Here is a 21,892-nt window from a genome sequence, read left to right as displayed (position 1 = left end):
AGGGCGTTTAAAGTAAGGCTGCAAAGTGAGGGGAAAAATTAAGAGTTTTAATATTTTCATCGAACTTGTAGGCTACGAGTACTTGACTGTCATAATACTGCTGAAATTGTAGTACTGAATGGTTTTGTGGAAGAGAGGCGTATCCGCCGAAATTGTAAAATAATCATTTCTCCCTCAATTTTTCTAATCTTTTTCGCGTGTGCACTGAGTTTAAATAAAAGCGCCTACTACACGTTCAGCTAGAATGTGTGAATGGTTCAAAATGGATCCATCAGTCAATCTCTCAACACCTCGAAATCTGGAGGAGAAAAAACAGAATAATTGGTTAAGATTTATCACAGCACCCCACTGAAAAAAATTGCACACGCCCGCAAACTTAGTTCGGCGGTGTGAAATGCCGGTTGATAAATACGCTAATTTCAATCATCCGAAATCACGAACCGTATCCTCTTCAAGAAACGCCCATGTGTTACAGCCTCTTAACCCAGCGTTGAGATGTCATAGATTATCACTCCCTAATCATCAACTAGAGTTATTAATCGCAAGTTTTGTAATGCTCGTTAACGATCATAATCCTGAGGGAATGGCCCTCATCATTCTCTGTGTCTGTAGTAACCCTACGTCTCTGATTTTTTAAGTGTGTCACGCAGTGGCGAGGAGTGAGGAGTGAATGATAACTTCAACATAAAGTTTGAAAATGCATCTTTTCTCCTATTCTTTTTTTTTTTGTGCATCCAGCTCACCGAATTTTATTCATCAAGACACTTGGGGGAAGCCACGAAAAAGCCAGAATTGAAAAGAAATGTTTTAATTAAATGGATATATTTATGCTTAAAAGAATCAGATGAAGGGTATTTTACAAATATTTTTACCTTTTTCCTCGCATCAGAATAAAGGACATTTGATGGGTAATGGTCTTCAAAATCACGATCTTGGCTCGAAGCGCCTTCATTTTTGGTGATACTCTATGCTTTGTCACGGAGTTAGTTTAGTTGCCTTTCCGATCTAAACCCAACTAAGGCCACGGATTTCACTGCACGCTCTCTTGCGTTTGCCTATTACTATACCAAGTTTTTTTTACCGAAGGAAAAAGTGTCCGTTTATATTAACGACAGAATAATCACTAATTCGATCTTGTTCCTTAATTTCCAAAATTCTTGTCTATTTGTATTTATCCCCGAGTGGGTTGCAAATTGCCGGCGAGTACTAGTTGGCTGCGACGTACACTTACATGGTAGGAATGTTTACCAATGAACTCAAGTACGCAAAAGGATTTCAAAAGGTGCAAAAAAAATCCACGTCACCTCAAATTATATTAACAGTGTGACTTTCCGATCGGAGGCAACTTTCGCAAGGAGCTAAGGATTAATGAAGTGTTTCAAAAGGGCCAATGAGGGCTTTTGAGGGGGGGGGGGGTATCGGATATCCGTTTATTCGGCTCATCCGCCAAGAAGCTGGCTGCACGCAATTTAATACTCGACCACTGACGACAGACTAATTTCACCTAAGCTGATTTGAACGCACAGCAGTGCCGGATTGAATGGCAAGGACAGAAAGAAGGTACTCTCATAAATCTCTTGCAAAATACTGATGGAAGCGTGCGTGAGCAGTAGGTAGGACGGGTTGGAAGTTTTTTTCAAAACAAGAACGCGGCGATGAACTGATGCAGTTATTTTTCAAGTCTATTAAATTGCAAGTTCAAGGGTGATAAATTTTTGGTCATAACCTGGTATCTACTAGCGATTAAGAGTCGTTTAGACGCTATGTAGCGACAAAATAATCATTTAAAAAAATGTATCAAGATAATCAGGATTGCCACAGTCAGAGAATTTTAAAAAGTCAGGGGTAATGATGAAAGGATCGGAGAAAAATTGTTAATTCACCTTTATTTGCTTTTTAGAATGGGTTGGACGTTTTGAACAACCAACTGAAAACTATTTCAAATCATGTCTTTTAAAGCATCTGTCGTATCCTCAATTGTCAGGGAAATTCACCAAAATGTGACAGATAAATCAGGGAAATGTTAGGGAATTTCATCTTCCAAATTCTGTGGGAATCCTGGAAATTTTAACAGGCGTCAGCATGTCCCATTGTCTATTCTTGAAAGAAATAAATGCTTATCCTTTTGATTTTTCTTTTGTTTCAGGTAAGAGCTTATGCCAAACTTTGATATCTCCGCATGCGCCATGTTCGATTGGTGAGTTTTTATCTTCCCATGCATCATTAATAGTTTAATAATTCGAGTTCTACAAGTTCAAAATTGACATTACCGGCGGAAAAATCTTGACTCGGCGTGAAATGTGAATCCTTTCCATGTACGCAAAGCGTTTGGTGACAATAGATCTTGAAAGGGTTCCCGGAAGTTTCTGTCTCTTTGATTTCTGGGAACACTCGGTTGGAGGAATGGAACGGCCGGTCTAATTGTTTGTGTTTTAATTGTGTGTAAGGGAATGAAGTACCACCAATCATCATTTATTGCAGCACGGAATATTTCTGCTAAATTTCATTTGAAAACTAGCTGTTTCAGCTCGTTTCGCTCGCCTCCGCACCTGGTCAGGGGGCCCTGCCCCCCGCACCTCCCATCGTTCGCTTCACGAGTAATTATGGCAGGATATTAGCAAATTTTGAAAGTTTGAATTTTCGGTATCATCAGGACATCAACAGCTTTTGCTTGTAACAAAAATCAAGGAAATTAGCCCGCACTGGGAAAAAAAACACATTGGATCTAGAGTCCAGACTCTTAAAAATATCGACAAGATAAAATACTCTTGATTCAATCAGATCGAAGCTTAAATCAAGAACCAAGCCTCTTAATTTGAGCGGATTTCCTCTTGATTTAAGCTTAAATCTGATTGAATCAAGAGTCCTTTTTCTTGTCAATGTTTTCAAGAGTCTGGACTCTAGATCCAATGTGTTTTTTTTTCTTGTGCGGCGGTTCCTCAAAAAAATAAAACGGCGGTGGAAATTTTGAAACGTCGCATGGCTCATGTGATACTTTGGCCGGAAGGTGACGAACTGATGTACCGCAAAGCACGCCATGCCACTGAATTGAATACTCACGGCGTTTTCCCTTAGCATGGCAGCACAGTCTAGTCATTTCTGGATCTTCCTAGATTTCATGATTTCAGGACAACATTTTTAAAGTCGATTGGCGCTCAATAGCTGAAATTTTTCACTTTTTACTTTCCCTAGCTCTGTTTTGTTTTGCGAGGAGGATTAATCGAGACTTATTTGGGAGGCAGTAAGCGTGGCAGGCGTGTGCCGCGCGCACGAAATTCCAACTCCTAATTATTATCCTGCGAGGCTGATGAGCACTCGAGGCATCGCCGCGCCTCCTCCTAAAAGTACATTCTTCTACAAATAAACAACCGCGTATCTTCAACGCCGCATGCACGTGCACTTACGTGGTTTTTCATCGGCGGTTCATCCAAGTCGCAAGTGTACCTAACCGTGTTCCTAATTGAAGCGATATGCAAATTCGGAGTCGCTGGACCACTCCGGGTCAACAGCTGCATTTTGGCCGTGAACGAATTAAAACAAAGTGCGCGCTCATTTTCTAAATTCGCCAATTACCCACCCCGATCTCCCCTCTCGAATGGTGCCCACGCGTGCTTCTCGAATTGCGTAGGGAGGAAGAACTGAGCTCATGACTGAAAGACGGGGATTTCTTTTGTCCGTATTCTTACCGTGCCCTACTCATTTTACCTATGGAGCTATGTTCAGTAGCTACACTAAACAATCTCAAATACGGGAGGAAAACGAACAGGAACGCAATACTTTTTTTTATTTAGCACAAGGAGAACAGCCGGGAGAAGTAACTAGGCAACTGAAAACTATACAATGTTGTAAAGTTTTTACAACCTATCTCGAATCAAGGAGTCGTATGAAGGATGATGCCTTGATAAAAATTCGTCATCTTCCGGCCAAAGTATCACATGTGTCATGCGACGTTTCAAAATTTCCGCCGCAATTTCATTTTTTACAGAGAAATTGTTGGTTGAATCAGTGTGAAAATTTCACTGAATTCTATCGGCAGCACACAAAAAATGCAGTGAAATTTTCGGACAGCTTTGTTGAACAATTTCTCTGGAAAATGAATAAAATGGCGGCAGAAATTTTTAAACTTCGCATGGCGCTTTGCAGATACTCGTTTCCTAGTTTTAGGACTCAAATGTAATATAAATACGGATGTTCATTCCAAAGATCATGTGTGCTCCTTGAAGACATTGACAAGTCAAGTAGAAGAGTTATATAAGTTTGAGTGCACCCTGGGAAAAAAAAACTGTCTCTGAACGTTGTATATTTTACTTCAAAGACATACCATTCTTGCCGGGTTCAGAGTTTGTAAGTTTCAGGTTCAGAAGCCAGAGCTTTTCCAATTCCAGGTTCAGCAGTCGAATCAATTTACAGCATCTGAACCCAGGACGGATTGTATGTCCATACACTCGTAAAAATAGGCTCATAGCTCAAACCAGAGCTCTTGCCAGGGTAAAGTTGAAGGACAACCTTGTCAAGCCATTGAAAGCATCTCATTTGCTTACTTAGGTCTCGCTATTTTTCAATACATGCTCTTTTCATGGAGTGTCGCGCTGAATAACCTAATCAATTTTACCCTGCTGCAGCTTTCTTTAATTTCTCACTACGTAGAAATGACCACTTACTCGTTGCTCTACTTGTCCAACCGTCCGGTTTCAAAGGCTGTCGCAGTCAGGTAACACTTCCAGCGCACCTGCAAAAAATACTTGCCATTCCTCGCTACTTACCTCTCTCACGCGGTTTCAAATCCGCGTCAATTGAAAACGTCATTGTCGATGGTGATAAACTGCCGAGGTTCGGACAGGAATTTCGACTGTCCTTACGAAAAGACAAATTGCACACCTTTATTCCCATCGAACATTCGCTTTTCATTGATCACTGTTGATTATTATCGATAAATGTAATTATATAATTTTAGTATGTACATTTTTTTGTATAAAACCGCCAAAATTCGCGATCGGCGAATTTTTGAAGTATTACGTTTGATTTACCTCATAAATTTCCCTTGCTGAAAATCGCGCGTTCTCTTGAGGAAGGGTTCCTCGGATTGATAACTTCGTTTCAAAGAAGAATAATTTTGTTGTATTTTATGTCGTATTGTTGCTTTGTTGCATTTTATGTATATTGTGCTGTCCTTGTATTGTATTTAGATGCAATGAGATACATATGAGTCTCAGTTTCGGGGCGGGATCTTGAATGTCCGTAAAGTTCCTCCCAACTTATGCGAACGGGGGAAGGAAGTAAACTTGGTCAATCGTCTATAGAGATAATTGCGCAATCTCATTCTAACGTAATGGTTCGCAACAGTCTCTCCTTTATTCTTCTATATTAATAAGTATTTTCACTATTTCTTACATACTCAAAAAAAGAGTTGCTTATTTTCAGGAGATAAATATGAATAAAATTTATTTTTATCTTTTACTGTAGTGTTTTTTTAAGTTCATTTTCCTCTTTTCTATAATTCCTCTTTTATTTTGGGTACATTTGCATGAGTCTCTTTTGATCAAAATCGATTTCTTTGAAGTCTCGTGACTGCTGTTTGCCTCTCGATGACATTTTTTTTCATATTTGTATCGTGCCAAACGATGAAATGCACGTTTAAAATGAATTTAGAGACGTGAGTTTTTTTAATTTTCGAAATTTTTCAATTATATGATTATGTCCTTATAATTTTATGTTGTATTTTTATTTTCCTTTTCCCAGTTTCCTTACCCTCTTGCTTTTGCTTGAGACTTTTATTCTGAATGTAAAATATCTTACAAGTAATAATTTCAGGGAAGACTACGTTTTCATGAAATCTTAGTAAATTTCTTGTACAATAATCCCTATAAATATCCACACTTGAAAATGACGATGGCTTTCCCAATGGAATTTTGTACTCGGAAACATGATAATTGATGTCTCATTCTCAACATTGCTCGCTGATCAACCCGCGATTTCCCTGAATAAGTCAAATTCTATCATTTCTTGATTATATAGTGACCGACATACTCAGGAGAGCGTGTAGTAAAATCCAAGATCATAGTCTAGTTGGGTTCGGGTCGGATAGGCAACTAAACTAACCGTTTGATAATGCGTAGAGTATTGCGGAAAATGAAGGCGCTCTACACCAAGATTGTTTTTTTGAAGGCAATGCGTAGAGTTTCACCGAAAATGAAGGCGCTTTAAACCAAGATGGTTCTTGTTAAGGCAATGGAGCCTCCATTTTGCCGATGTGCGTTATTGCGATTTACGAAAACCACACTTAAGCCGCTTGCATGCAAATCGTCGGCGATTGCCATTTGCCCGCGACTGATTAGACCCATGATTAGATGGTTAGGGAATTTTCAGACTTTTAAGAGCTGATGTCTCGATTTTTTGGATTGAATCGTGATGCACACACTCCTCTCGATCCTAGACATTCGATTTGTTTATTTTCAAGTGGAGTAGGTGGAAGCGCGTGTTTGTTTGGATTAGCTCCGCCGTGCTCCACACCGTTGTCACGTCGCATCTGATTAATCATTCGTATACCCATACTATCCCTCGCCGTTCAAATACGCATTTCTCTGTTCATTTGACTACGTCATCAATATCTGCCTTTTCAACCGCCTAATTTGACGCATTCTTCTCGAGCGGGGCTCCTCACTCCTGCCGATGCATATTTCACTGGAATGTGTTTATAGATGACGTCACCGGGTGTAATCACAGGCGTAAAAAATGGCTTTATTCCGAGTCCGGAAATAGGCCGGCTTTTCCGGTTGGGTGTGGTCCATACTCCGTGTTCCTGACTGCCCACCACTACATCAGTGCCCACTGAAAAAGAATTCTCGGCGTTTTTACCAAGGTCCGTTGGTACCTTTACCATCTCAATTTTTTTACCAATTATTGGTAGTTTTACCAATTATTGGTAATTTTACCAATACAGACTGGTAAGTTTACCTAAAAACTGGTATTTTTACTATTTTTTTTCAGGAAAGAATACCACTTTTATTGGTAATCAATTCCCGGTAACTTTGCCGTTTCATCTCGGTAATTATACTACAGTCAATAAAAAATATTGGCGTTGTTACCAAGGTCTAGTAAAATTACCGATGCCATAAATGGTAATTTTACCAAGAAAAAATTGGGATCGAATAGAACCCTGAATTCTTGGTAATTTTACCATTTTCTTAGTAAATACACCGAGATTTTTTTTTTTCAGTGCCGAGGCGCGAATTATCGATTATCATTTTTCCCCGTTTAAAGCCGTGGTAAAGAATCGATCACTAAGGTGTTCGTTGCGTGTACCCCATTTATCGATCCTTTTAGGTTTAAATGACAGATCAATCGATGCATCGCAATCACGCCACGCTACTGGTTGGCAACGTTGTTTTTCCTCCATTTAAATGTACGTAAAAAATCGATTCTTGGTGATGAAGCTTGTTGCAGCCAGGGCCGGCTTTACCTTCTTGCCGCCCATGGGCCGCCTGTATTTTTCCGCCCCCTTCTCATTCGTTTTGAAACATAAAAAGATCGTATTCGACAGTGGTTCGATGTATCGTTCGGTTCAAAACAGTAGAACATAGCCTCAAACAAAAATGTTAGGTTTAATTCGGAAAAGCTGAAAATGATAAAATTCCTAACAATTTCACTTTTCATTGCCATTTTGTGCTCGAGAGAATAATTATTCGATCACATAAGACCCATTACCTCAGAAATCTAAATTGACTTTTGAGGCTGTGGTTACATATTGAACCAATCGATATCAATATAATCTCACCTGTGTGATCTGTCGAATACGATCTATAAAAACCATCAAGTGAACGTGCCGGTGGAGGAGGGGTATATGAGACGCGTTTACTCGTGTTGGCTACATTTTTTGTGAAAGCCCTGTCAACATTAACAAAAGTTCAGTTCCGTAAATCCATCCCTGTTTGGACAAGGTCTCCCATTTATAAAAATCGAACGAAAAAATTATGAAAGAACAAACATAAACGTGGTTAATAATTTTAACTTACGCCGCTGCGCCGACCGCACTGTGTTGACGCAATGCGTGAAGTATTCATGCAGTCTTGTAGGCGCGATGCGTTTCACGCCGACCGCTGCTGACCACACTGTTTGGCGCAATGCGTGAAGTATTCATGCAGTCTTGTAGGCGCTATGCGTTTCAGGCCGACTGCTGCTGACCGCAGGGTGTTTGACGCAATGCGTGAAGTATTCATGCAGTCTTGTAGGCGCTATGCGTTGGATCTTGAGATACGCGTCTTTACGCCAGAGGAGCGGAATTATTTCTTATGGATCCCCCGTGCCACTAGAGACTAGACTAGACTAGAGACATATGTTTTTAGCGAATCTTGCCAATTAATTGTAATATGAAAGGGCGGTCTTTTCTGCAAATGGAAAAAGTCTAACCTCCGGCAAAATTCCCTGACTTTTCAGGGGTTTTTTAAAATCCCTTGACTTTTTCAGATTTTTCCTGACGCTTCGCTTGGTGCTTGCCACCATGTTTTTTTGTAAATTAGTATGAATTGTATCTTTTTCCGAGAGACGTGTCTAAGCCCATGTAGGCATTTTGCGCTAGCATACCGGATACGCACATACAGCAAGCTCTCTTTTACGAGGGAGGAGGTTAAGAGTGGGAACTTGAGCCTCTCTGTTGCAGCGGTAGACCGGTAAAGGCTACCTACAACCTACCGGAGAGCTCTCAATTGCGGAACAGGATAAGACAATTTAAGCTCATCAAGAAATCCTGCAGCTCGGAGCAGCCTCCTATTACTCCCGTCCTAAGCAAGAACGCCGTATGAGCCACCGGCCGTTGCCATATTTCTTCGAAAAAATATCGACTTTACTAAGAGAATTGAGAATATTGTTTTTTCAATTTTTCCAGACAATTTCGTTCGCACTTTAATCTAAAATGTCTGAAGATTTCAAGGAAAAATACGCGTGATTTCTTCAAAAATGCATGTTTTATCCGGGGAAATTTGGCAACTCTCAAATGTTCATACGGCGTTCTCACTTAGCACGGCAGATTATTTCTACCCATGCTCTCTTAGCCAGACAACTAGCAGCTTTGAGTATCGGCAAGTGCAGGCGTTCAGAGAATTTTTGAAGATAAGTCTCCAAAAAGTTTGCTGTACGCCATTTTGCATGTACTACTTTGGTATCTTGAAATTAAACCCCATGCACTCGCTCCAGAAAAGTCTAATGACATCGAATTCAGTGCAATATGTTAAAAAGAGACTAATAAAATCCATTAAGTACAGGGTGACCCAAAAGTCCCCCGCCACTCTCATAAACCTTAGGTTTCCTTTTCAGGGTTGTCCCTCTAGAATTTTTGAGGCTCCTTAAAATATTCACTTTTGACCTATGAGTACTCACATAATTTCAAGTATCTATCTCAATTTGTTCAAAAATTACAGGGACGATACCTGGTGCTAGTCGAGCAGGAATTTGGATAGGCCTGATTATTTTTGGTTGAATCAAATACTACATGCATTCACAGATCTGTACCTCTTTTTTTTATAAATATTTAATTTTTATCCATTGGTTCCTTATTTATGCATTCTTTCAGACTAGAAGCTCGATCATTGACGAAAAATACCTCTTAATATATCTTCAAATCTACCGTTACGAATCAAAAAGCTGAATTCGTGATAATTTTTCCCAAAGTTACATTTTATAACCAATGCTTAATTGAAAGGAATTTAGATAAAAAAAAAGTAAGGTAAATGAAATTAGTAAAAATTAAGGCAAAAATATAACAAAAAATTACATGATTTTATTCAAAATTAAACTTTACCCTTTTTGTAATGTGTCAACATTTTTCTGCATAATATTACAAACTGTAGAACAATGAATTTACAAAAATAATGAGAAAAATAGTAATTATAATTTAAATTTTTAAATAACTAGTTTTTAGCTAAGACAGAAAAAGTAAGAATAGACAACTATCAAAAAAAAACTCCAAAAATTCAAATGTGGGGCTGCTGATAGAAAAAAATGAAAAAAAAAGTCTTTATGTATGAGGATAAAAGTATAATGAAACCTGTGCTTGATTAAATTTTTTGTAAGTGCTCTGGCAGAAAAATTAAATTAATCATTTAAATCGGACCACAATAGGTAATTCAAATTGAACTAGGAAGTAAATAGTTTGCTTTAAATTTGCATATTGGTTTCGAAATTGAGTTTCTTGAGTCTTTATACTAAGATTTTTTTTCTTATCTTAACATAAATACAAAGACTAGATTAAGTGACTCTTGTCTTTTCATTAAACATGTACGGAAAATTTTGTCTTCGAATTAATCAAAACAGAAAATGAAGAAACAGAAAAGAATGAATGATTGATCATCTTTTGGCAACGATTTCCAGTCACTTGTTCAGGTAAAGCAAAGTTGGTTACGGAAAAAGATGACTGTAATCGAATCAAGAGTCTGACTAATACAAATGCAGAACTTACAGCAAAAAAACATGAGAAAATTACAATAATTACAAAAAAATATTATAGCTACAATATATTCAATCACAATTTGAATCAAACAATAAAATAAAAAGGTGACTTAAGAGCTGAATTAACTCAGTCTCAGCAAATTTTACACTTTATAACTGTTAACAAATACAAAACAAAACAAGAAATGAATGTCTTGGAATTTAAAAGAAAGAAAAACACTTTGTGAGTTTGATGACTCTGCTACTGATCAATTGCTTCAGAATCTCGAAAAAAAAGGAAAGAAAGAAAGAAAAAAAAAAAGATAACATGAGAAACAAATGTAGTATTAAACAGAAAATTATACATGATAACATCTTGTTTGATGAGTGAAAAACTGAAAGAAAGAAAGAATGAAGGAAGGAGAGAGAGAAGAAAACAAAGAAATAAATCAAAGTTGCTCAACCCTGTTAAATTATAGACCTTACAAACTAAACAAAAATTGAATACAAAAATTGAGTCTTTCAGCAATTTGGTGAGGAAGAAGGGCATAATAAATCCAAGTGTTAGAAATGGCTTTTTCTTCGTTAAATTGAATGCCCCTGATGATTACATGAAAGAAAAAGACGGAAATAAGCGTTTGTCGGGCAGAGCTGTGTGCAGAGTTAGGCAAACTAAGTAGAGATCAAGGAACAAATTAAGTTCAATGCTGTAAAATCAGAAGTTCTTGAACTTTGAAACAATAAAAAAAGAAAGATTCATAACAATTGAAACACACTCCTGACCAGCAGATGATATGCTTCCTCTTAAAACGCTTGATTCAATCTTGGTGCATGTCATGGTAATACAAATGCGAAGCCAAGAGAGCCCTCTGTTTCTGCCAGGGGCGTTGATTATTTATTGCTCTACGATAAAAATATTCTAACGTCATAAATTTTTGGTGTATTTCATGCACTTTCACTGTGACACTTTTGTGTATCAACGTAACTCTGATATTGGTACAACAATTCTCTATCAGTAGAGAGGCTTATGAGATATCCATCACAAAATAGGTGACACAGCTACAATATTAGAAAACCGGAAGCTACTGACCTGAAGCACTCTCCATTTTTCTCATTAATCATTATCGTTACAGTTAGTTGTAAACCAAGCATTGAGGTAGCATAAACACCAGGGAATTATTTTGAACTGATCTTAATTGATAATTCATAATGCAATAAACTTGCCATTCTCCTCACATGTTCGGAAAAAGTGGTGTTGGTGTGTGTTAGTTCTACTAATCTCAGTCGACCACCGTCCATCACTCCATCAGTTAAATTCGAAATATTTAAAGCTTTGAGACTTGTTTGCTTCAAGCCTTCTGCAAAAATGTTGTATCTAAGAGAGAGAGAGAATAGAATTGCCGAGATCAAAGGAAACGGGCTATGTGAAGTTACTTACTTCACAAAGTCATTAGAATCTGTAGCGAAAATAAGCAAGCATCGAGGTATCGAACAAGTTCTGCTAAAATAAAATTTTAATATCAAATTTTTTTAATAACTTTTTTACTAATTGAAGGCAATTAGGAGACTCTCAGTTTCATTTTGGGGTTTAAAAGAACAATACATCCTTTCGGATTGAAGGGATGTAATGTGCTTATCCTTGTCAAAACAAGGAATTTTAAACCGTTTTAGCTTTTTACCATTTTCAGTAAAAATTTAAAGTGAAAACAGTAATTGGGCAAAACGTGTTCGATACCCGGATGTTGGTTCTCCGAACTCATCTCGTTGCACTTGGAATTTGAAAGCCCCCCACCCAACTATCACAGTCAGTCTAGAGTCTGGCTACTCCTGGGAGGAGCTCACCTGGAGGAGTAGCCGGAGGAGGCAGTGGTGGCGTCCTCGAGGTCCTCCGGTTTCCCTGGCAACGGGCGGTTTATCATGGAGGCCGGCACCTCGGAGTAGATGTGGACGGCGGAGTCGTGCGGCTCGTTGTAGTCGCAGATCACGGAGCCTTGGGCGTGGGGGTAGTTCTGGAAGCGCACCCCCGGCGCCGCGCCCGCCGTCGAGGGGCGGAAGGAGGACGGAAGCGGCGGCATCGGCGGCGTGGACGTCGACGTCGAAGGTGACGTCATTGGTGACGTCATCGGCGACGACTCGGACGGGAGCTCCAGGTACACATGCCGCTCCATGTCGTGCGGGTCGTTGTACTCGCAGAGCGTCGGTTTGGTCACCTGCGGCATCGCCTTCCACAGCTTCACTGGCTCCAGCTTGTCCGGTGAAGGCACCCGCGTTCCCACACTTACCTGAAAAAAACAAAAATCACGGATTATTTCAAATTTAATTGGAAGATTAAGACAGAGTCTGACGAAATGCCTTTTATAATGAGGGCGGGAATAATTGTCGCTCCTGTGACGTAAGGGCGTATCTCTAATTCCGCACGAGTCCCGGAAAGGATAGAGTTTTACGGAGAGCAGAGCTCACGTAGAAATCGAGTTACGGCCTTGGGTCAGAGGAGCGACGAAATGAGATGGCTATCAGAGTTGTCGCAAAATTAAGGAAATTAAAGTTCTCGGCGTTTTCTCGAGAGATTTGAGTGAAAGTCCCTTACAATTTAAGATATATGCTAGTAGATGATCAAAAATACGTAGTTAAAAATTGTTGTCAGGCAAAATTTGTTGTTCGAAACATTAGACCCATTCTAGCAAGCAAATGAAGGTGAATTGACATCTTTTTCCTGACTCTCTCGTCATTTTCCTTGACATTTCCAGATTTTCCCTGACTTTTTAAAATTCTCTGACATTTCCTAGTATTACCTGACTGTGGCAACCCTGAACTATGGGTCGAATTCATAGTGGTTCCTTGAACCGTTCCTTTCATTCAGAAGCCCCATATGATTTACATTGCGATTAAGGGGGATTCAATGAGATCATAAAAAAGTACATTTTTGCCAACTTCGAGTAAAATTGAGCTGTAAAACTTTGGAAATGAGTCCTTAAAAGGAATTTCAATGATTTGCCACTGCAGAAATACGATACACGGTGGAAAATATTATATGATTTTCACAAACTTTGAGGTAGGTGCGTGCCTACCCTAAAATTTACACAATTCGCAATAAATTTGCTTCGTATTTTGTACTTCGTGCGGTGGCAAATCATTGTTACCCCTTTTCAGGACCCATTTCTAAAGTTTTACGGCTGAATTTTATTCGAAGTCGGAAAGCATTTTCTTTTTATGATCTCCAAGAACCCCTCTTAATCGCAATGTAAATCATATGGGCTTCTTATTGTAAGGGGCTGTTTAAGGAACCACCATGATGTGACCCATAGTCCAAGGCTACGGCAGTCAGGAAAACCCGGGAAATGTCATGGACTATTATACTGGATGTCCGGAAGTTAACGTACTTAACTTTCAGGATCGATCTTTCGGCTCAAAATATGACCTTTTTTTTCCTGTACACATTTACCCGAAAACTCTTCATAGGTGAGCTATTCGCTATGCTTTCTTACAGTGCTTGCAGTGAACATTGCCTACCCGCCAAGGAGCTTCAAAAATCTGAAACTTATTCAAAGCTATATTGCGTCGAAATGACGCATTCCTGGAAAATTTTGTGCAGTATACCTCCTCCGCTTAATTTTTTCACGTGCCGTAATCCGTTTTTCCAAATATCGTCTACCAAAAAAATTATCGCAATTTTAAAATTCGGGAACGCTCGTAACGTCATTTTCCGAAGACGTAAGTCATTGAAAACACGAGAAATGAGCAGAACTCTAAAAAAAAATACCTCCTCATCAGCAAGTTTCAGCAACTTACGACAAAATAACGACGAGTTACACTTATTTGGAAGGGAAAAAACTGCAACTTCGGAAACGCATAGCTCAATTAGCTCACTTCTCATGCGTTTTCGGACATATGTGTATAGGAAAAAAGTCATATTTTGAGCCGAAAAGTCGATCCGGAAAGTTCAGAACGTTAACTTCCGGATATCCTGTACATACTAGGCCTTGTCTCCACGGGACGTTTTCATGGGATTTGTCCCAAGTTCGAATCGCAGGAATGAAACTTCTGGGATTTTTCCCAGTTACCGTCTCCACGGGACGGGGCTCATACAGTCCTGCGACTAGTTTTCGCGGGAAGATAAATTGGTTAAAGTCGAGTATTTAACCGGGATTAAAATAATAATTGCACTCAATTGACAATTAGACACATTACTTTAACTAAACAAACATTAACAATGTAGTAATGAATAAAATATCGCACAATTCGTTTTCACTTCTTCTTCTCTCAGTGGGTCCTAGGGGTACAAGTACCATACTTGGTACTGGGAAAAATATTGATTAACTCAATATTTTTCCCAACTTTGTAAGTGGGATTTTTCCCTGGGACAAATCTCGTGAAACGGCTCGTGGAGACAAGGCCTTAGATTATGCAGAGACAAGTTACGGATACTAACCCTTGATATGAAAGTGGCGTTGGGGCGGTGTCTCCTTGGGGGCCCGATGGTTTCGTAGACTTGCTCGACGTCGAGCGACGAGTCGATGAGGTTGTTGTCGCAGCTCTCCTCCACCTTGATGAGGTCGTAGAGGTGCATGATCATTACCCGTGCTTCCATCGTTGCGTCCGGGTCCTCCAGCTTCTCGTTCAGGCTTTGCAACAGCTCTTGCGTGAATCCCTCCGGTAACGTTTGCGTAGCCTTGTCTTCCATAGGTATACCTGAACACAGATACAACACCCAAATTAGCGATAATTATAAAACACAACAAATATTGCAACGGGTACAACTTTTTAATTGTAAAGAAGGGAATCGTTAAGGGTCATTTTTGGGCCCACCACACGGAGAAAAAAACTCCGTGCGTTGGACCCGAAGTTGAGGTCATATGGATCTCTGAAGTTTTCGGATCACACAGACATCGGACTGACAGACATCTGAAGTACTTCGATATATACCGAAGGGTTTGGGTCACACATCTGAAGTACTCCGGTACATACCGAAGTGCCTCGATGTCCGACCTGAATTTCGGCAACTCGACCTCAAGTTTTCGGACGCGTGATCAGAAAACTTCAGAGATCTATATGACCTCAACTCGAATCTTTTTTCTCCGTGCATAGTTGAATTTCCGTAACTATACGATTTTTCGCTCATTCTTCTTCTGCGTGTACATTTGAGTGAAAATTATCCAATTTGAGGATCACGTGCACCAATCAGAAGTCGACGCACAATCAACATTTGTACAAAAACGAGACATATGCGAAAGCCGCCAAAGCGCGAAAAATGACGTCGTTTCAGACAAAACAGCAGTGAGTGACATTCCTCCAGAAAGCCAACGAAAACAGTGCTTTCAAGTAAAGTGCCGCCCTCTTCTGCTAATTTCTAACCTGAAAATGCGTTCGTTGTGTGTCCAAAACGCAACCACCAAAGCATGCAGAGGATAGCACTTACAGCTGTCTCGCTTAACAATAGCCTAGCATGAAAATGAAAAATACCCTTCTTGTGCATTTTAAACAAAATCGGTCGATTTTTAATCATCCAAACGATCTCTGAGAGTCTTTCGGATGATTAGTGGCAATTTGACAAAGAACGGAGGCTTATTTCAATCATTTTTTTTGGTCCAACGTTTCTGAGTCCGTTTTCTGAAAACTTCATTTTTGCAGTTACTGTTCTCTCAGGGTGTCTAGTTTTTTTTTCATTTTGGGAAACCCTGATGAAATCCTGATTTTTCCTGATTTTTGACTGCTAAATCCTGATTTCATAACTTTTCCGAATCCTGATCAAATCCTGATTTTTCGCGGAAAAAAAATTAACAGACGGATGGCGGATAATGAACGAAAAATAAGCGGACGGCTGACTTTTCTTAAATCCTGATTTTAAGACCGATTTTTCCTCAAATCCTGTTGAAATCGGGATAAAATCCTGATTGACATCAAATCCTGATAGAATCGGGAAAATCCTGATGCTAGAAACCCTGTCCCTTGGCTACCACGGCAGCGCTGACTTAAGTATTGTAGTAAGAAAGGCGATTACGTACCTAAGTCAAGTTCCTCCTCGTGGAGTTTCTGCAGGTTAAGCTCGGCGTACTCGTGGACGGACATCCTGGAAATGGAATGCGTCGAGGACGACGACGCAGAGTTCATGCCGCTTGAGAAGAAGCGAGACAGGAGACTGCACCGGCTGAAAGACTTGGACGACTTCAGGAGATCACTCTTACTCCGCACCCTGGAGCTCTTGACCCACTGCACGCTCCAGATCACCACGATCGAAGACAGGAGGAGAGACACGAAGATGAGAATGCCCACCAGGACTAGATGCTGCTTGTCCACGTTGTCGAGGAGCAGCAAGTTGAGGAAAGACGTGCTGTCGTCGTTAGGAACTAGGGGTTGTCTAGGAACGCACTCGGGGTGGCTGTCGTTGGAGCAGGCGCCGACGAAGTCCCGGACGGCGACGAAGCCCTCGGGATGGCGGTGGCACTCGGCCAGGGCCCGGCTGATCTCGCAGAAGCTCGAGTTGCGGAAGGCGTCCACGGCGCGGGGGGTCCCGCTGAGGATCGGGGTGAGGAAAGCGTCGAAGTGGCAGCTGCAGTCCCGGCGGAACCGGTTGTCGGCCACGTTGAGCCGCCAGAAGTCGAGGACGGCGAAGTCGAAGGAGTGCGGCTGCGAGCTGTGGATGTGGTTGCCGGTGAAGTTGAGCACGCGCTCGAAGCTGCTCGTCAGGGGCTCGTCGTACGGGGTGGATTTGAAGGCGCTGCTGGCCAGGTCGAGGAAGGTGTTGTTGTCTATTGAGATCCGGTTCCAGTCCCTCAGAGCGAATCCCCGCGTCTGGACGTGGTCGAACTGGTTTGAGGTTAATTTCACTACGGCTAGGGTGAGACAATTGACGGCATCACGTTTGACGTCAATTATCCTGCAACAGACGAGAGACCAAAAACATTTTAAGGTTTATTAGCTTTTCGAAGGTTACGTCCGATCATGGGGTTGATCAATCGCCTGGTTACACGCTCAAATTTCCGTCAAATTCCGATCAAAGTGATGACCAAGATGGCAATTGAGAGTTATCTAGATTGATGAGTAAAAGTAATTAAAACAGCGTGTTGATTAAAATAAGCACGGTTGTGTGGAAATCAGATGAAGGATGAGCCCCACAGCTCCATCATCTACCATCAAATTTTTGCAGGCCGCAGAAATTTGATGGTAGATGGTGCGCACCGGTCACCATTTGATCGGAAATTGATGGAAATTTGAGCGTGTAACCAGCACATTAGAGACAAAACGTAACTATATCTAAACATGTCGTTTCTCCCACGATAGAACTTAACTAATTTAAAAGTTACAAACTGATTGCGGCAGACACACGAGTCGTAAAGACATTAAGTTGGAAATGTAGCCAACGTGCGTTAAAACCCCATGCAGGAAACTGGAAATCTTAATACAGCGGGAAAAAGCTCAATTGAGCACAATTTCCCCTCAAACAGACACGCTGGAAAGTTAAACCGAAAACTGACCGAAAGCTCCGGGCTTATCACCCGGAGCTTTCGGTCCCTGAGCCCGGGACGCGGACTCCCGTGAGTACGGCATCCACGGCCGGAATTTTTTTTCAGTGTCTGAAATGAAATGATAAAGTAAGGGTATCGCAAGATCTTGCACCTCTCTTCGAAAAGACGCGACAACAGGCAAATTTTTTGAAGCTGAAACTCACCTGGAATGTTGAATTTCGAGATTTAATACAGGTGACCTCAGGGCATTAGATTCTAAACTACGGACTAGAGTGTGTTGGAGGATCAATCGGCTGATGACGGTCCGGTCGCTGAAGCCGTTCTCCTCGATTGTGTCGACGCTTGAGTTGAGAATGGTAACTCCGCCGATGCTCGCTGCCGAGAAGGCGTTTTGCCGGATGACTCCGATATGACTCTCGACGACTCTCAACTCCATCATGGCCGAAATAAAAGCGTTCCGGGGCAACTCCTTTATCTCGACTTTCTCCAAAATTATCTGAAAAGAAAAAAAAAGAGTCAAACGAGGCAATCCAACGCATACCTTAAAAATGCACATTGGTGTCCAGCAGTGAAAGCCCTGAAAAACTGTCTTGATTCTTATTTATTTTTCAAAATTGAGATATTTTCCGGCAAATGGACTTATGAGACTTTCAATGCAGCTAAGAATGTGCAGCGCAGTTCTTTGGGTGTAAGTAACTTAGCCGACGGTTCTGCTATGAATTTTTCCCTGAATCTGCTCCGAGTTTTTCCTTACAATTGTAAGGAGGTAAGTCGACCGCTGTAACTGAATTTCATCTGCTGCAAAAGCTATAAAAATTGCACAGTCTTAGCAGCATTTCAAGCCTCATAAACCCTCTTACCGCAAAATACCTCAATTTTTGTCATCATTCCATTTCATTCTGTTTTTTTTTTTTTTTTGCTTTTTTATAGGAAAATCAGTAAAAGTTTTGTTCAAAAATTTTAGAAAACACTCAGCACAGGACGAAGAAAATCAGTAAAAATTCCAAGATATTATTTTTGTCTGTTTTCGTTTGAAATATTAAAATTTGACGAGAAGTTCGCAACGTCGCAAATCGAGATTTGAAACAAAAGCAATACAACGCGCGTGAGGAAATCTGGCGCGCCTTCTTTTTTTGCATAGGCAACTTTAACGACTGCCGAACACGAATAGTTGCATCCGTGCCTTTCTATGAACGTAATAAATAGGACGTTCTCGTGGTCACGCTTAAATGACAGTTATTAATCAGAATCAGCTTTCTTATCAGCTTAACCACTTTCTACGCCCACTGAAGTTTTCGTTCCCGAACGAATCCGGCCCAGTTTTCCCTGGTCAGGAGCCGTCCTTACATTAAGTAACGCTAAAGTTGCGGTTTTTTGTCACGACCAATGCCCCTGTAATGCTCCGTAACGCTGTGCTAAACCTCTACTAAAAATTACGTAGAGTTTGCCACCCCTCTCCCATTTCGGTAAAAAATAATCTAAATACCACCTTACATTTATTGGACGGATTAGCTATTTCTATTTAGTGAGAAGTGAAAGTATTGCAGTGAATATTTTCGAAATTCTTTAAAACTTTTAAAGACAACCAACGAAAAGTTCTACAAAAACTCGGAAAAATCATTGAAACTCGTCACGTATCGCTTCGCTCTGTGCCCGATACCCACTCCCCTGTAACGCTGTGTAACACTGGCAACGACCCTTTCCCCTGAAAGTGTTACGTAATTCAGAGACGACCTCCTATACCCGATCTTTGACAGCATGTTTGGATCAAACTAATCCTACACTGGAAAAAACACCCCGGCAATGGAGGCCGTGCTTACGAGCTTCTTAGACATACCGTCCGTTTTCCGAGCTCAGAGGCCAAAAGTTCCGGGCGTAGCACCCGGCCGGAGCACTCGAAACGACGGCTCCAGCTCCCGGCACTTCTGGACTCTGAGCCTGGAACGGACAGTATGTCTATATACCCCGCAACTTTTTTCCTTGTACAAAGAGACTTCCAATCAAAAATTCGACTCACCTGCGTGGAGGGGCCATGATGGCCGACGTAGTGGGACTCCTGGGAGAAGGCGTGTTCGTGGAGCTTGAGCGAGGGGCACTCGCGAACGAGGACGGAGAGGATCCAGGACAGGGACGAGCCCTGGACGACGACGTCGGCGGAGTCGGTGATCTGGAGAGCGAGGGGTCCTTGGATCGACTTGAAGGCCCCCGTCTCGACGACGACGCTCCGGCAGTTGGTGACGTTGAGGAAGAGCTGGACGGTGCTCAGGTTGTGGAAGGCGTGTTTGGCGAGGACGAGCCGCGTCGCGTTGGAGACGGCCACCCGCCGGAGCCCGCCTCCGTGGAGCTGCGAGAAGGCGTTCGCCTGGATCCGAACCTCCAAGCCCCCGGAGATCTCCAGGTCCTCGGTGTCCCGAGGGATCAGGCTCGGCGTCACATCCAGTTTCTGCAACAGAAGGAAAGTTGGCATAGGTTAATGCCACGGAAAGCACACGTAACTACACAGGATTAGAGTCCCTTTATACTGAGAGTCAAGACAATGTGAATCCATTTCTGATTGGTTAACCGGATTTTAGGCCTTCACAGTGTCATAAACGGGAATAAAGATTACATTTTCACCAATTTATTGCAAAGATTATATTCTGGAATGGACCGAGGAATTTCGGGTTCGACAAGGAACAAACGGAATGAGAGAAGGAACGGAGAAAGGAATTTAAGAATGAGCCGATCAAAGATTATGAAAAACGTTCAATTTGTGTAATCTTTATTCCCGTTTGTGACTCCATGAGGGGTGTTGTCTTGACTCTCAGTATAAAGGGACTCTACACAGGATGACCCAAAATTTATCAACAGGTTGGTTGTTGAAATTGATAGACGAAGAAGACATACGGAGTACAAAGCGATAATATTGGTTGGAATGGGGGGTTCTAATAGTCTAATGGAGAAAGCAGAGACCAAACTTCGGCTCAGATTACTGAAGTTCTCTGTGAGGTATACGAATCTTGGTAGATCTGACAAAACCTGTGGTGACTTGAACCGCTCGTCTGATTCCTGTGACCGAAGAAATCGGTGACCTGGACCAAGAACTATTCCGCAGTGCTGAGGAAAAACGCCGTATGAACCTTCAGGCGTTTTCAAAGTTCCTTACATGAAACACGAATTTCCTGGTAAACTGAATGTTTTCCTTCCAATTTTACGGATACTTTTTTTCGCAATTTCACCGAAAGTTCCTAAAAATTTCAAGAAAAACATTCATGACTTTCCTCAAAAACAAACATTTATCGAAGGGAATTTGGCAACTCTCGAATGCTCGTACGGCGTTTTTCCGTAGTACGGCAGTATGGTGTTCAATTTAAACTGAAGATTTTTTTCTTATTGTGCGTCTCTCCGGTGCCTTAAACTTGATAAGAGGCAATTTCCTTGAAAACACCACAAGTCTTGTTTACGCACGTGTCAATTTCCAACATCTAGTGCGATACGGACTAGTTCCCAGTACAAGGTTTTATCATTTTACTACATTCAAACGATTTCACTCATCTCAGTGATACCGCTCAGCGGCGCTCACGACTTATTTCCGGAACCATTCAGCCATAAAGTGGTGGGATAAAAGCGTCAAATCAACCGCGATACTTGACTCTTTCTGTTGCGCCGATACTTAGCCATATTTTTGGCGGAGAAAAATTAATGAGCGTTCCACTATAGCCCGTGGCTAGATCATTACTGCCGTGCCAAGAAAAAACATCGTAAGAACCTTCAGGCGTGGCCAAATTTCTCTTAGTAAATTAAGAATTTCCGGGAAAATTTTTAAACATTTTCCTCCCAATTTCTCAGATAATTTTGTTCTCAATTTCGCATAAAGTTCCTAAAAATTTCAAGGAAAAATATGCATAGCTCCTCTCAAAAATAAGCAATTTATCGAAGGAAATTTGGCAACTCTCGAATGTTCATATGACGTTTTTCTTCAAATGCAGGCATCATTCGCGCACCAATGAATTGATTTAATTTAAATTCGG

The 21,892-nt window shown here is 41.2% G+C and overlaps 2 protein-coding genes across 3 annotated transcripts in view; one reads left to right on the top strand and one right to left on the bottom strand.

The window, feature by feature from the left end:
• Nucleotides 1-21,892, top strand: part of hiw (MYC binding protein highwire) — a 315,026-nt gene that overhangs the window by 163,211 nt on the left and 129,923 nt on the right. The window lies entirely within an intron of this gene.
• Nucleotides 11,328-21,892, bottom strand: part of LOC109030757 (uncharacterized) — a 66,713-nt gene continuing 56,148 nt past the window's right edge. The window contains exons 2-6 of the mRNA XM_019041876.2: nucleotides 19,900-20,325; nucleotides 18,086-18,378; nucleotides 16,422-17,293; nucleotides 14,849-15,108; nucleotides 11,328-12,701 (exon numbers count right to left, since the gene is read on the bottom strand). Of these exons, the coding sequence (XP_018897421.2) occupies nucleotides 12,258-12,701; nucleotides 14,849-15,108; nucleotides 16,422-17,293; nucleotides 18,086-18,378; nucleotides 19,900-20,325 (2,295 nt within the window). The 3' untranslated portion in view covers nucleotides 11,328-12,257. The remainder of the gene's footprint in view (nucleotides 12,702-14,848; nucleotides 15,109-16,421; nucleotides 17,294-18,085; nucleotides 18,379-19,899; nucleotides 20,326-21,892) is intronic.

Source organism: Bemisia tabaci, chromosome 3 (assembly GCF_918797505.1).
Source record: "Bemisia tabaci chromosome 3, PGI_BMITA_v3".
Classification (NCBI taxonomy): Eukaryota; Metazoa; Arthropoda; class Insecta; order Hemiptera; family Aleyrodidae; genus Bemisia; species Bemisia tabaci.
Note: the sequence above shows the minus strand (reverse complement) of the source record. Positions and strands in the feature narration are given on the sequence as shown.